General features: G+C 44.8%; 1 protein-coding gene across 6 annotated transcripts; it reads right to left on the reverse strand.

Annotated features, from left to right (window-relative positions):
• Positions 1–230: 230 nt before the first annotated feature.
• PEX26 (peroxisomal biogenesis factor 26) lies at positions 231–11,621 on the reverse strand. 6 transcript variants are annotated; one of them, XM_081820898.1, is made up of 6 exons: positions 11,526–11,621; positions 10,937–11,232; positions 8,932–9,072; positions 8,175–8,470; positions 6,204–6,350; positions 231–3,329 (listed from the first exon to the last, which is right to left on the reverse strand). In XM_081820898.1, exons 2-6 carry the CDS (start codon positions 11,185–11,187, stop codon positions 3,229–3,231), a joined length of 936 nt encoding a protein of 311 aa, XP_081677024.1. In that variant the 5' UTR covers positions 11,188–11,232; positions 11,526–11,621; the 3' UTR covers positions 231–3,228. The 6 variants fall into 6 exon arrangements, with proteins under 6 accessions (XP_081677024.1, XP_030893554.1, XP_030893555.1 ...); XM_031037694.2 differs by having other exon boundaries at positions 11,433–11,602; XM_031037695.2 differs by having other exon boundaries at positions 11,429–11,602.
• Positions 11,622–14,664: the final 3,043 nt, after the last annotated feature.

Genomic DNA, 14,664 nt, shown 5'->3' on the forward strand with positions numbered 1-14,664 from the left:
CTCAATTTCCTTAACTTAAAAAAAGCGGGGGGGCGGGCTATAAGAGATGATCTTCCCAGATCTAACACTCTACAAAATCCCATCATACAATGCTGATTGCCATCCCCTCTGAACTTGATGTGTACTGTGTGTGTTCAACAGCACTGCCCGAAAGAAATATAGTGTGAGTCATATATGTCATTTTAAACATTCTAGTAACCTCACAAAAAAGTAAAAAGAAACAGCTGAAATTAATTTTAATAGATTTTATTTAACCCAATATACCCAAAATATTATCATTTCAACATGCAATCAATATAAAAATTATTGAATTTTCATTTTTTTAGTACTAAATCTTCAAAATCCAGTGAGTATTTTACATTTACAGAACATCTCAATTTGGACCAGCCACATTTCAAGTGCTCAAAAGCCACCTGTGGCTAATGGCTACCATATTGGACAGCACAGCTCTAACAAGGAAGCCTTCCCTTCATTTCCGACCTCCTTAAGCCCAGACTTGAAGACTGATATGAATACCTGCCTCCATTCTTAGAAAAGGTCAAAGTCATCAGAGCAGTTTTGGTTCTGAGTTCCTTGACTCACTAGGAAGGTAGCTGGGGCTGGTGACCAGAGAGCACTGCAGAGTTCAAGACAAACATCAGACAGAGAACCAAGAGGCCTACAAGCTGAATAATATGGAGGAACTTCAAGGGACAGACAGACTTCTTTTTACTCAGACTTTTCACAATACAAAATACACCAAAAGCACACGGATCTTTTGTCATGGCAGCTGTATCAGTTCATTCATTTAAACACCTCTGATACCTTCATATGTCCTCGGCTAGGCCTAAAAGTCCCTACAAGATAATAACTCACTAACAGATGAGGACATTGAGGCTGAGAAAGGATAGGTCACTTTCCAACAGTCACATGCCTCATGAGTGGTAGAGCAGGGATCCAAACCTGATTCTTTTTTTTTTTTTAAAGATTTTACTTATTTATTTGACAGAGAGAGACAGCGAGAGAGAGAGCACAAGCAGGGGGAGAGGGAGAGGGAGAAGCAGGCCTCCTGCAGAGCAGGGAGCCCAATGCGGGGCTCGATCCCAGGACCCTGGGATCATGACCTGAGCTGAAAGCAGACGCTTAACGACTGAGCCACACAGGTGCCCCCCAAACCTGATTCTTAAACACTGCAATGAGCCACATTCCCCAGCTTCAAAGAACTCAGTTACTGGAGGTAACAAAGGACTTCACAATTATAAGGCCATGGGGTCACTACCACAAAAAGGTGGAAGCAGAGGACGTCAGGACAGGATTCCCAAAGGTAACCGTTGAGTAAGTCTGGAAATTCGAGGAGCTAACCAGGCAAAAAGTGGAAGCTGGGCCTTCCAGAGGGAACAGCAGGTGCTAAAGTTACAGTGGTGTGAAGGAGCATGAAACGTTCAGAAAACTGACTGGCTGGGCAGCTGGAGGGCAGCGTGCATGAGGAACAGAGTCCCCGTATCAAAGTGGAGGTGTTAGCCAAGACCAGTGCATAAGGGGCCTTAAATTCCATGACAAATTTAAGAAGAAATGCCATGCGAGGCATGGGAAGACATTAAAGAGTTTTATCTAGGGTAGCGAAGGACCGGATTTTCATTTTGAGAAATCATTCTAACAGATCTCAAAGCTTATCTGTCTCCTCTCCTCTCCCCAGGGTTCTTAACTCTATTTAAAAGCCCATATGTAAAAGCACAGATTTGTTTCCTACAGAGGTGGACCACACCCTAGGGACTTACCTCCCAAGGGCTTGTGAGGTTTACTCCTTCTACCCACTTTACTAAAGAGAATTGTTCACTTGGAACTCCTGAAAACCAACCTCTGGGAAACTACTAAGCACCTCCTCTATTCCTGGCATCAACACTGCCTGAAACCCCAGCTGGGGGCAGTTTGCTTGGCCTTCAGCCTCAAAAAGGCTAGCCCCTGCGGGAAGCCTTTTACAACTCCGACAGCATAGTAGTGTTTTACGTTTACTTGCACAGTAACATGTAAGATTCTTGTGGCTAGTGACAGAAAACACTGAAACATTTCAAATGCCCAAATGCTATGGCCCCAGTGCCTCCTCCCCCTAACAATGAATTGTTTATTGCCTTCAAAACCCATATCTCCCCTCTGCCCAACTCCCTCTACACATCCCTTCCAGCTCACCTGATTACCCAGTTCCATTTTCAGCTCATCAGCCTCTGAGCCTGGCCTACTTTTCAAGGCCACACGAGCGGAAAAACCTGTACATTATACAAACAATAGACTATAGCTAGAACAACAGGACATAGAAGGGGGAGGGGGACCAGCAACGGTGTATACCAAGGAGGCAAGGATGGAGGGCAGAACCTGGTGAAACAGCCATTGGACAAAGTACAAAAGTACTATTGCAGGGCAGTGAGAAGGAACTGACAGGAAGAAAGAGAACACAGGAATACTGAGTGTGTAATAGAGCAGGACTTGGCCACTGACAACCTGGAAAATTGAGCTGAAGCCCAAGAGGCACCAAACAAGATCACTTTACCCAGTGAGAAGAGCAGAGCCGCCTTATTTTGCTTTCAACAGTTACCTGGGTGGTTCTGAAAGCCACGTCCTGATCTGAAAAGAGAGGGCCCAAGCAGTTTCAAGCCCATTGCAAAACCACAGGAATGGTGTACTGATAAATAACTTCTCTATGCACAGATTTGGTGGAAAGGAGAATAAAGAGGAGAATTAAAAGGCCCTCTCAGATCCTCACTTTGCCTAATTAAGGGCCTACCCTGTGAGGCAATTTTCAGAGGTAAGTTTTCCACAGAAGTGAAAGGCCAACGGTCATTCTATCAGAGTTTTCTGAACTTCCAGCTTCATTAACACCCTGACCTGAAAAATCAATCCCTTGCCTTTGCCAAGAAGAAGGAGTATTTCATGGACACACTCTCCTTTCCCAAAGCCCTCCTTTAGAAGGGGCCTCTGGGTATAAGGGAGTATTATTCTGGAGGACTTGTGCTCTCTGGCCCCACTTTGTTCCCACATTACCTACCAATACCAGCCAAAGTGGGGTGCAAGGGGGATAACATTCAGGTGGCAAAACACAGTTCACCAGACTGGATCAGGTCTTTCTAGAATTGGGGCTGGCCCCACTCCTGAGGGGGCCCAGCCAGCAACAGGTGGGCTGCCATGGATGAGTTACTCTGCTTCTGTCACAGCCAACCTGGGGAGTGAGAGGTTGAGTGGAATGGGAAAGACCACTCAGTCGTGGATAGGAAGCCGGTAGAGCGAAAACATGGCCTCCTGGATCCGATGGAAGAGCTGAGCCAGCTTGTAGAGGAAGGGCAAGGAAGAAGGAGAAGCTGCAGGAAAAAGGAAGATTGTTGTCAGTGTGCCTGCCTTTACTCCCCTCCTCTTCCCCTCAGCCTCAAGTCCCTTCCCTTGGAAACCCTACCACTTTGGGAGTATGCGTGATCTTTGTAAAGCATATGTTGATGCTTAATGTTATTTGCTCTTCCTCCCCTTCTCAACAATAAAGAAAACTTTCATTTTCTCTAGGATATATTCTCTGGGATATATTTTCTTCACTTGGATTACAGTGACCTTAAGTTTGCTGAGAAAAAGATCCAAACTTATTATGTTTTAGCCTAGCTTTATGATACACACACAAAAAACTGGTAATGGTGGCTGTCTCTGGGAAGATAAATTTGAAAAGAGACTTCACTACATTTCTTTTCATACCTTCTCAACCTGGAGCCAAGTGACAGTATTACCTATTTTTATCCTAAGTTAATCATACTGAAAATAAAGTACAATCTACCTCTTGGGAATTAGGGCTGAGTTGATTGGTTGGTTTTTCCTTATTTGATTACTGATTTTTTTTTTCTTTCTTAAAAAAAAACTGTTTTTTTGTTTTTTTTTTTTTGAGAGAGAGAGAATGAGAGACAGAGAGCATGAGAGGGAGGAGGGTCAGAGGGAGAAGCAGACTCCCTGCCGAGCAGAGAGCCCAATGCGGGACTCGATCCAGGGACTCCAGGATCATGACCTGAGCCGAAGGCAGTTGCTTAACCAACTGAGCCACCCAGGCGCCCAGAAAACTGTTATTTTTAAAGAAAGCTACTGACAATCTACTCTTTTTATATCCTTCCTAGATAGTTCTAGCTGCTGCCTGGTCATGGGCTCTCTTCTCCCACCGCACCACCACTGCAATGAGTCAAGTCCGCCACTAGGGGTGAGCAGTGCCAGGCCAGGACACCGGGAAGAAGCTCTGCGCAGCCTTGGAGGCAGCAAGCTCAAACTGCCTCTTGCTGTCCCCACTCAGAAGAGCAGGACTTACAAGCACCATAAAAAAAAAAAAAATTCTAAATTTTTATCAAGTCTCTGGAACAAAGTAGAAGTCAGAGAGTGGGGGTGCCTGGGTGGCTCAGTCGTTAAGCGTCTGCCTTCGGCTCAGGTCATGATCCCAGGGTCCTGGGATCGAGCCCCGCATCGGGCTCCCTGCTCGGCGGGAAGCCTGCTTCTCCCTCTCCCACTCCCCCACTTGTGTTCCTGCTCTCACTAACTCTCTCTCTTTGTCAAATAAATAAATAAAATCTTAAAAAAAAAAAAAAAGAAGTCAGAGAGTGGACTGGAATGAACACAAACTATCCTCAGCTTTCCTGAGAACTAACTCAGGACTCTTTCCTTAAGCAAACAGAGCTATTCAGAGGGAATTCCTGCTCAGTGTTCAGCAAAGTGAAAAGGACAACTTTGAGCTGTGCAAAAAAAGCTCACTGAATAAGAGAAAGGGGAATGGGGAAAATGGGAAAGACCTAAAGATTAAGACAAGAACTGGCAGTTTTCGTTTTCGTTTTGTTTTAAAGATTTATTTATTTCTTTGAGAGAGGGAGAGCACACATGCACAAGAGTATGCATATACGTTCACAAGTGGGAGAAGGGTCAGAGAGAGAGAATCTCAAGCAGACTCCCCCGCTGAGCTCAGAGCCCACATGAGCTCCATGTGGGGCTGGATCTCACAACCCTGAGATCATGACCTGAGCTGAAACCAAGAACCTGACACTTAACCAACTGAGCCACCTAAGTGTTCCAAGAACTGGCAGTTTTTAAAATAGACAAATTATTTGTGTGACCCTAGGCTAGTTACTTTTTTTGTAGTTCTTAGGTTTCTTGATCAAAAAAGAAAGAAAAAGAATATGAAGGGACTGGAATAAGGGTTTCCAGTTTTCCCTGCAGTTTTGAAAGTTATATAATTCTATTCTAAGTCTAAATTCATGAGAAGAGTAGTGATTAGATCATAACTCACATAGAGTAACACACGAACATAAAAATCTAAAAGAATGTGCTCCTAATCTTTGGTCCAGCACTTAGTTTTGAGGAGTTAATCCTCAGGAAATAACCAGGGTTGTTCCCAAATAGCACTCAGGGAGCTCATGTCTGCTTCATAGCACTGTAGAAAACAGAGTAAGAAATAATCAAAATGTGGGGCACCTGGGTGGCTCAGTCATTAAGCATCTGCCTTTGGCTCAGTTCATGATCTCAGGGTCCTGGGATCGAGCCCTGCATCGGGCTCCCTGCTCAGCGGGAAGCCTGATTCTCCCTCTCCCACTCCCCCTGTTTGTGTTCCCTCTCTCGCTGTGTCTCTCTCTGTCAAATAAATAAAAAAATCTTAAAAAAAAAAGAAATAATCAAAATGTTCAACAATGGGGTTATTAATCAATCATGGAAGTTTCTATAAACTGGAATATTATTTAACCATCTAAAGCCATGTTTTTAAAAGATATTTATAATATGCAAAATTGCATCTGTATCCATATAGAAAAAGACTACAGTACAACCATTACAATAACAAACTTATAGGTGATTTCTGTTTTCTTCTTTATACTTTTCTCTATTTTCCACATTTTCTAAAATATACATGTATTTCATTTACAATTTAGCACAATTTTTTAGGTATTACGACGAGGAAAATTTTTTTTTAAATTCTCACATTCTGGTCAGAGTTCACCCTTGGATAAAGTAGATGACAATGACTCAAAGTCAGTGTTCAAGGGTCAACAGAGTAGAGTGAATTTCCTCCAGACTGCTCTCATGGACTCCAGGGCTATTCTCTCCTAGGTGGGCTGAGCTGGCTCTCACTGAGGTCTAACAGTCCCTCCTTATAGAAGAGACTCAGGGAGAAGTGGCACCAGAGATGCCTCCATGGAAGGGCAGGAGAGAAGACAGGCTTCATTACTCACCTGGATCAAACCTTACCACCAAGAGGCAGAGGATCAAGGCGGCCAGGAGGCTCTTTCTGAAGGGCATGGAAAAGAAGTGGCTCACTGTAGAATCCCAAAGCCGGCGAAGCAACACCATTAGTGACAGGAACTTGTGTGAGGAGGAGCCTGGTCAGGGAGACAGAGCATAACTGCAGGGTAACTCCGCGAGAACCAGCTTCCCTGACTCTGAGCTTTGAGCTGGATTATGAGAGTTGAGCAAAAGATAACAAGACTAGTTCACTCCTGTAGTTCATAAAGTGGTTCTAAAAGAGATTCCAAAAGCTCCAAAAATGTTTTAAGGAAAGACTACATCGCTAGAATGTCATCTCCTTAGGAGAGACTTTTAAAAGACAATATCTACTCAGCTGGGTAAACCTGGCATATTTAGTGTACTTTTTAAATATTATTTTATAGCATTCTTTATATTTTGGCCTAAGATATGTACGGAGAGTTACACAGAGCAATAGTTCTTGATTATCACATTAATGCAGGAAAATGAAAGGCACTTAATATATATAGTGAAGAATTCAAAAGTCTTAGATTTTAAATATGAACACCATCAACTCAAGAACAAGTGGTGCCAAGTCCTGAAAGAACACTCTGAACTTGCCATCAAACCCTTTCCCCATCCTTTCTTCCCCAGGAGATGGAGGGGCAGAGGGCTTGGTTAGCCACAGGCAATTCCTAAAGCCAACAACCTGTCTGCAAAGAAGTGATTCTACCTCAGGAGGTTCATCCTCTTTAGCACACAAAGAAAAAAACACTTTGGAGAAAAGGATTATAGTTGGTTAAAGAACTCCATATAAAAAAGAAGGATCAGGCCTATTCTGTATGTACCAAGAGAAAAATCAAAGAACAGTGGCTAAAAACTACCAAGAAAAAACTTAAATTCAGCATCAGGAAGAACTTCCCTACAGAACTGTCCATAGATGGAATGAGCTGCTTCTGGAGACAGTGAATTTCCTATCCTTGCATAGACTAGATGATTACTCGAGGAAAAGAGGATGAAAAGGATTCAAAGACCAGGGAAGGGTCTGGAGTAGAGGACCTTTAAATTCCCTTATAACTAAATAACCCCTACACCTACACCCACCCCTATGTAGGCATCCCTTGTAGGATAATAGGTGTACGATGTTGGGTCTTAAAATGGTTTCCCTAAAAAGCCATTGTGTGAAACTGCACTCCAATGGGCAGAGGTGGGCTGCCCCTTAAAGGGGGACATCAAACACTGAAGAACATACCCAGGAGATCTAGTAAGTAAAGGCAGACAGGAGGCTGGGCAGTGGGGCCCAAGCTGAAGATAAGTAATTTTTATCTAAGTCAAGTTACCAAGTTATTGTGTCAGCTTATTTTCCTTTGGCTATCCCACAGCATACCTCAGCTGTGTCTGTATTTGGGCCAGCCTTTAAAGGAGGAATAACATCCCACTCAGGCCAGCATGATAGAGACAAGAGATCTAGTGAGAGGACCCTAAGAAGAAGGTGGCTTTCGGGCGCCTGGGTGGCTCAGTTGGTTAAGCGACTGCCTTCGGCTCAGGTCATGATCCTGGAGTCCCTGGATCGAGTCCCGCATCGGGCTCCCTGCTCGGCAGGGAGTCTGCTTCTCCCTCTGACCCTCCCCCCTCTCATGTGCTCTCTCTCATTCTCTCTCTCTCAAATAAATAAATAAAATCTTTAAATAAAAAAAAAAAAAGAAGAAGGTGGCTTTCAAGAGATAAGAGTTAAGGTTCTGAGATTCAGTGACACCTCCCAGAGATTCTCCTTCCACTGCCAACTACAAAGGGTCAGGGCTTGGCTTTTTAATCAATTAACAGGTTTCTTATTCTGCGATTTGGGAGTTGCTCATACAAATAATTGCTCCCAAGCTCCCAGGAATGTCATGATAAACCCCAAAGTATAAGGGAAAGCCCACAACTCCACTTTATAGAGGGACAGAAGGATAATGTCCTACCTTCCTGGTTTAGCTTCTGGGCCTCCTCAGAGCCTGAGTGTTGGTGTTTCTGCTGTTGCCTTGCCTTATTCATGGTCTGGAGTACGTCCAGCCGCTCTTCCTCACTGAAGGCTGCAGAGCCCACCACGAGCTCCTCAGCCTCTGACAAGCAGCCCAGAGGCAGCAGCACCCGCTGCAGGTGAAGTTCTGCCAAGGCTCTGTATTCTGGAAGGCCCTGATTGTCGGGGTCTTGTAGCCAAGCACTGACCACTTCCAGCACAGCTCCAGGCTCTTGCATTTTGCTGTATAAAAGAACACTGCAGCCCCAAATAACCCAATTTCAAAAAAAGACAGTTAGTGCTCCATGGTTGGTTCACCTCTCATAACTACCACCCTCTCCAACCCAATCCCTCCCCTGTGTCCTCCAGGCCTTCCCTATGGGATGATGATATTGATAAGAATTAGGAATTCCTAGGAAGTAGCAAGAAGCTCTCTCAGCTAGGACATACTCCACTTCTGTCATCCCACTTCACATCTCCTATTCCCACTGTGCCCTCTCCTCCTCTTTCCCTCTACCCCACTCCTAAATTCCCCCTTCCTCATCTTTTATAGCTAGGTTTTGAGGTCAAAAACAAAACAAAACAAACAGGGAAAGAATTAGATAAAGAGGGAAATGGTAGGGAAGAGAGAAAGAGAAGATATTAGGCACTGATTCAAAAAAGGACATGAAAATCCTCTTGTTCCTGAACTGATCCAATGAGCCAGAACAAGGACCTACCATAGTTCCAGGACTTTGGGAGGTAGCTTTTCAGGGACCTGGTAATACTGAAGAACCCAGGACAGGACTTCCTGCCACCGATTCATTTCTGCCAGGGCCTGGATCCCCACAACACATAGGGAGCATTTCACCTCCAAGGAGCTGCCAGCAGAAAAACCAACTCAGGTTTAGAAGTGGTTCCCCTCCAGGGGCACCTGTTAATAGGTGACTCTTGGTTTCTACTCAGGTCATGATCCCGGGGTTGTGGGATCAAGCCCTGCATCTGCCTCTGCGCTCCAGCTCAGTGCAGAGTCTGCTGGAGATTCTTACCCTCTCCCTAAGTCCCTACCCCCGCTCTTACAAGCTCTCTAAATAAATAAATAAAAATCTTAAAAAAGAAAGAAAGGAAGGAAGAAGAAAGAAAGAAAGAAAGAAAGAAAGAAAGAAAGAAAGAAAGAAAGAAAGAAAGAAAGAAAGAAAGAAAGAAAGAAATGGTTCCCCTGTTTCCATTCCCACCTCCACCCTGGGACTGTTCCTCCCCAGTTCCCAACTCAGCAGCCATCACCTCTATCCTCCCCATTAGTATTTAAGTGGAGCTCAAATTACAACTGGTCTCACTAGCCCCAACACAGAGAAAACTGCCCTTTGCCCCAGGAGTTCAAAGTTCCTGTAAATCTGGAGGCAACTCAACTGTTGCCTGGATACACATCTTTGAACCCAGATGACATCAGGAGAGGGGAAAGGGATAACAGGTGTGTGGGTGGAAAGAGAGCTGGAGCTAAGAGTTTGTTTTAGTGAAGAAGTGGGGATGAAGCAAGGTTTCTGCCTAGGTATAGGAACTTCACAACTGGCCTGTTAGCACCACCAACTGAAGTACCTCCAGGCACCCCAAATACAGCCTCCAGCATTTACTGCAACATGCCCCTACCCAACCCCCTAAAAACACAGCCAGCGCTCCCCAGTTCATCCTTCTCTGGGGTCAGCTTTGACTATTCTACCCACCACCTCCCTAGTGTAGCCAAAATCAACATTACAATCCACAGAGAAATGATGCCCTCAACTTCCCAAGAGGCAAACAGCTTTAGAAAGAGCAATGTCTCAGAAAACAAACAGGGTTGCTGGAGCGGTGGGGGGTGGGAGGGATGGGGTGGCTGGGTGATAGACATTGAGGAGGGTATGTGCTATGGTGAGCGCTGTGAATTGTGTAAGACTGATGAATCACAGACCCGTACCTCTGAAACAAATAATACATTATATGTTAAAAAAAAGAAGAAGATACTAGGAAGGGAAAAATGAAGGGGGGGAAATCGGAGGGGGAGACAAATCATGAGAGACTATGGACTCTGAGAAACAAACTGAGGGTTCTAGAGGGGAGGGGTGTGGAGGGATGGGTTAGCCTGGTGATGGGTATTAAAGAGGGCATGTACTGCATGGAGCACTGGGTGTTATACGCAAATAATGAATCATGGAACACTACATCAAAAACTAATGATGTAATGTCTGGTGATTAACATAACATAATAAAAAAAAGAAAGAAAGAGCAATGCAGGACCAAGATTTTCTCCAGATTGATTCTTTAATCCAATCCTTCAACAGGACCAGAACACTACTCCTGCTCTGAACTCCATTTCCATTCATCAACCAAGGTCCAAAGTGAAGAACTTGGGGGAGAGGAGTGTAGCTAGGAGAGGACTTCCACCACCTGCTTACTGAACCTGCTTACCGAAATAATTTAACACTTAATACATATCTTATCTTCTCACCATGCCATTCTACACTGGAATAGGGAGAAGGGAATTGGCTGTGGATTCTCACTAAGCTCTGTTACCCGACTTGACCACTTCTTCCTCATTGTGCAGTGCCTCAGTTTCCTCCTCTGTAGAACGGGCACGCTAGCCTCTCAGAGAGAAACCACTAATGAAAGCAAGGTGTAAGTCTCCTTGTGAGCAATCTGGGAATGACAGAACTCCCAAAATCTTGAGTCCTCCCCAAGATCACCCGGAAATGAACGGAGCCCAGCACGTACGCGCCCGCATCATCGTTGGCTAAGCTCCGCCAGGCGCGTTCACAGGTCTGCAGCGCTCCCCGGAAGTCCAGGTGCACCACCAAGAGGTCTGCAGCCTCCTCCAGCAGAACCACGGCTGCTGATGGAGGTGGGGCGGCGCACACAGGCTCGCTGCTCCTCAGGGGCGCCCCGAGCCCCCTAAGGGGGGCTGCAGGGGTCGAGGAGTCACTCTTCATAGCCAGCCTGGGCCTAGGGCCTGTCTCTTCAGACATCAGAGTGGCAGCCTCTCCGGGGGATCCGGGATATCCTGCGTCGGCCTGGGAGAAGAGGGACAGTCCTCATACGCTTACCCACAACCCTTCCCGAGGCCGAGTCCTGGAAGAGGAAAAGTTAGTGGCCATGTCTAAGTTAAACGCTGGGTTAGCCGGGCAGCTGCTCCAGCTCAAGACAGCCTGAAACACGGGGAACCAGTTTACACCTCACATTTGCAGAACAGCTACATTCCTGGAATACCTGCCTCTAGCTTCTCTGGCCACACGACATGTACTGATACCACCTTAGCCCCGGGGAGTGCCGTTCCAGGTTCCTTTTTATGAATATAGCCGCTCACTGCAGGCGCGGGACAAGGGAACCGACATCTTTCCGGCTCTCGCAGATCCCTGCAGACTCATGGCTTCCCGGCGGCGCGGAGGACTCTGGGAGTTGTAGTTCCCTGGCTCCCGGCTCAGTCGCCCTCTTGATGTAGATGGGGGGAATTTCGGACTACAACTCCCAGCATACCACGCAACAGAAACTGTCACTGCCCCCGGAGAAAAACTGGCGCTTTGCAAAGCTTTGGGAAATAACAAAGCGAAGGCCGTGTTGTGAGATGGGGGAGGTCCCTTCACGAACCAGTTCCAGCAGAGGCCGGACGGAGGAAATTCCAGTAACAGAGGTGGAGTTATGAGCAGGCTTCCTAATTCTGAGCTTCTGCAGGAATAGCGATTAGAACGGAAGGAGGACAGAGCAGGAAAAGCACTGAAAGGAAACAGAGCTGGACACTTTTCCTTATATGTTCCGCCTTCCCAGGCACAGTCACATTTATCCAGTGCGTACAGGGGCTAGCACTATGCTAAGAGCTTTTTGTGCAATCTCATTTAATCCTTCCCTCAACCCTGGGAGTTAAGGACAACTGTTATCCCCATTTAACAGGTGAAGACATTGGAGCTTATTTAAACACTTTGCTGAAGGTCACACAACAAGGAGCTGGCAAAAACTAAGTCAACAAAGCTATTTTTGCTCAAAGCCATGTATTTAGCCACTATTCTGTTCTGCAGGACAGAGTCTAGAGTCTATGCTCTCTATTCAGAAAATTTACAAATCATTCCCCAAGCAAGTTACATAAGCTCATTGAGCCTTGTTGCTTCATATAGAGATATTGTGAAAACAAAGCCACATGGTGTGTAATGCAATTCATAATAAAGTACTAGAATAAAGCAAGTATTCAATAAATTATAGCTATAATAATTATTAGATAAATTTACACAGATACATAAATTACATTTATTATTGTATTATGTGCTTCACCCAGACTCTGCTGAATTTATACTAGGTTGTCTCAGCTTTAGTTTCTCCTCAGTTCCCTACCTTTTGAACTCTTTGCAAAGCTTCTCTAGAATTGTTTACTCCCCTGGTGATTAGATTAGAACGGCCAGGCACAGGGTAAGTGCCCATTTATGCCATACATTCCCTTCCCTTGTCACTAGATATAGACACACCCATTTGCTGGGCTTTCAGCTCTCTGCAGAAAGTCCTCATGGAAAGCTGAGGCGGAAGCATGAAATCCATCAAACTCTGAGGAAAGAGAAGTATGGACCCTGTAACCATATAAGGTGATGAAGTCAAGACTTCACTTATTCCGTAAATACTTTTTGAACACCTACTAGGTGCTAGGCCCTGTTCTAAGTACTGAAGATCGCACAGTGAACAAAAGAGACAAAAATATCCGCTTTTGTGGAGTTTATGTCATAGTGAAAGAAAACAAATTTTTTAAAAAAGCAAGTGAAGTACAAACAGTAGTATGTCAGATGATAATAAATGCTGAGGAGAAATAAGAGAGATTGGGAGTGACAGCAGTAGAGAGGTAGAGTTGGTATCTACATTTAACTTTGTTTTCTAACAGGAAATCCAGGGTTGGGGGCACAGCAAAGAGAAAAGTGGACCTCCTGCTCAGGACTAGGCTCTGTCAGCAGGATCACTATTCATTTTGGAGCACTGCCCTTGGGACCAACATATTTTCAGTGTTGCTTGTGAGAAGCTCCAACCTAAGTCTCTCTTCCCCACCAGCCAGTATTCATTCCCACACAGAAAACTCCAGAGGCAAACAGAGATCCCTGGAAAGGGTGGATCAGTCTCAGAATGAAGTTACCAGAGTGTTTTATCAGCTCTGCCTCAGATTTTATTATCATTGCACTGCAAATAAAAACCCTGTTCTCAGAACTAAGTGTAGAGGTCTTTTCCTGAAAAATCAGGAAAGCAGTAGGTGCGTCAGAAAAACAGACCGCTGCAGACCTAGGCAGGTTGAGACTGGCACAACCAGTTTACGTCACTTCCGGAAGCACCACCTTAGATTGCCGCCTTGAAAGGGCCCCTTCCTTAAATCCTAACAAGAAGTTTCTTGCTATTTCCAAATGCTTCCAGGAGATGGCAGCACAGCCTTAAAAGAAGCAGACCTGCCAGAAACACATTTGCCTATTTCGTGGTATGGCTGCCATAATGAGGTCAAGATTGGGGGCGGGGGGGGGGGGTTGCTAAAAATCACATAAAAATATGATTGTGTTCTATTTCTGTGTTTCACCCAATTTTTGACTATACAGGACTTCACTGGTCTGTATGTCACCACTTAACCTTTAGCATTGTTAAGCCCACAAATTGACTCTTTAACCACTGTAACATTCCATTGTCATCCCTGTCTGAATGTACCCAGAATTTCTCAGGCTCACAGCAATCCTAAACATAAGCAAGTTCATTCCACCCGAGGGAGAGTGAACAGATATTATATATACCGAGCCAGTCTTTCTGACTCAGGGCTCACGACACAATCTTGGAAAGCCCCTATCCTCCCCTTGGGATAAAACAAGAAGTGGAAATAAGGCCTGATCTATAAGACCAGATCTAAGGTTTGGTCCATGCTAATATTTGTATTATCGAATCTTTTCTTTTTGGGAAAATAGAGTAAATGAGATGAAAAATCCACTTTGTGAGCTATCCTCTGACCCCAACCCAAACTCTGGGACTTCTGCTCAGTAGGGTGCTCATTCTATCAATGTATTGCCTTAAGCTTAGAATGAGGATTTGCTCTGCCTGGTCTGAGCAGATGACGAGTAGGTATTTTTGTAGCAGAAAGAACTACAGAACACTCATGAAAGAAAGAAGACACAAAAAGATGGAAAAACATTCCATGCTCATGGATCAGAAGAATAAACATTGTTAAGATGTCTATGCTGCCCAAAGCAATCTATACCCTCAACACCATCCTGATCAAAATACAAATGACATTTTTCAAAGTGTTGGAACAAACAATCCTAAAATTTGTATGGAATCAGAAAAGACCCCGAATCACCAAGGAAATGTTGGGGGAAAAAACAAAGCTGGGGCATCACGTTGCCTGATTTCAAGTTATGTTACAAAGCTGTGATCACCAAGACAGCATGGTACTGACACAAAAACAGACATATAGACCAATGGAACAGAATAGAGAGCCCAGAAAT

This window comes from Leptonychotes weddellii, chromosome 5 (assembly GCF_054177405.1).
Source record: "Leptonychotes weddellii isolate Sample4059 chromosome 5, ASM5417740v2, whole genome shotgun sequence".
In the NCBI taxonomy this organism is placed as follows: Eukaryota; Metazoa; Chordata; class Mammalia; order Carnivora; family Phocidae; genus Leptonychotes; species Leptonychotes weddellii.

Excerpts from the sequence above, each read along its gene's own strand:
- PEX26 (XM_081820898.1), bottom strand. The coding sequence starts at position 11,187 with ATGTCTGAAGAGACAGGCCCTAGGCCCAGGCTGGCTATGAAGAGTGAC. Across the intron at positions 8,471-8,931 it reads CCCAAAGTCCTGGAACTATG|TGTTCTTTTATACAGCAAAA; the intron begins GTAGGTCCTTGT and ends TTGGGGCTGCAG. Across the intron at positions 3,330-6,203 it reads GGTGGTAAGGTTTGATCCAG|CTTCTCCTTCTTCCTTGCCC; the intron begins GTGAGTAATGAA and ends TTTTTCCTGCAG.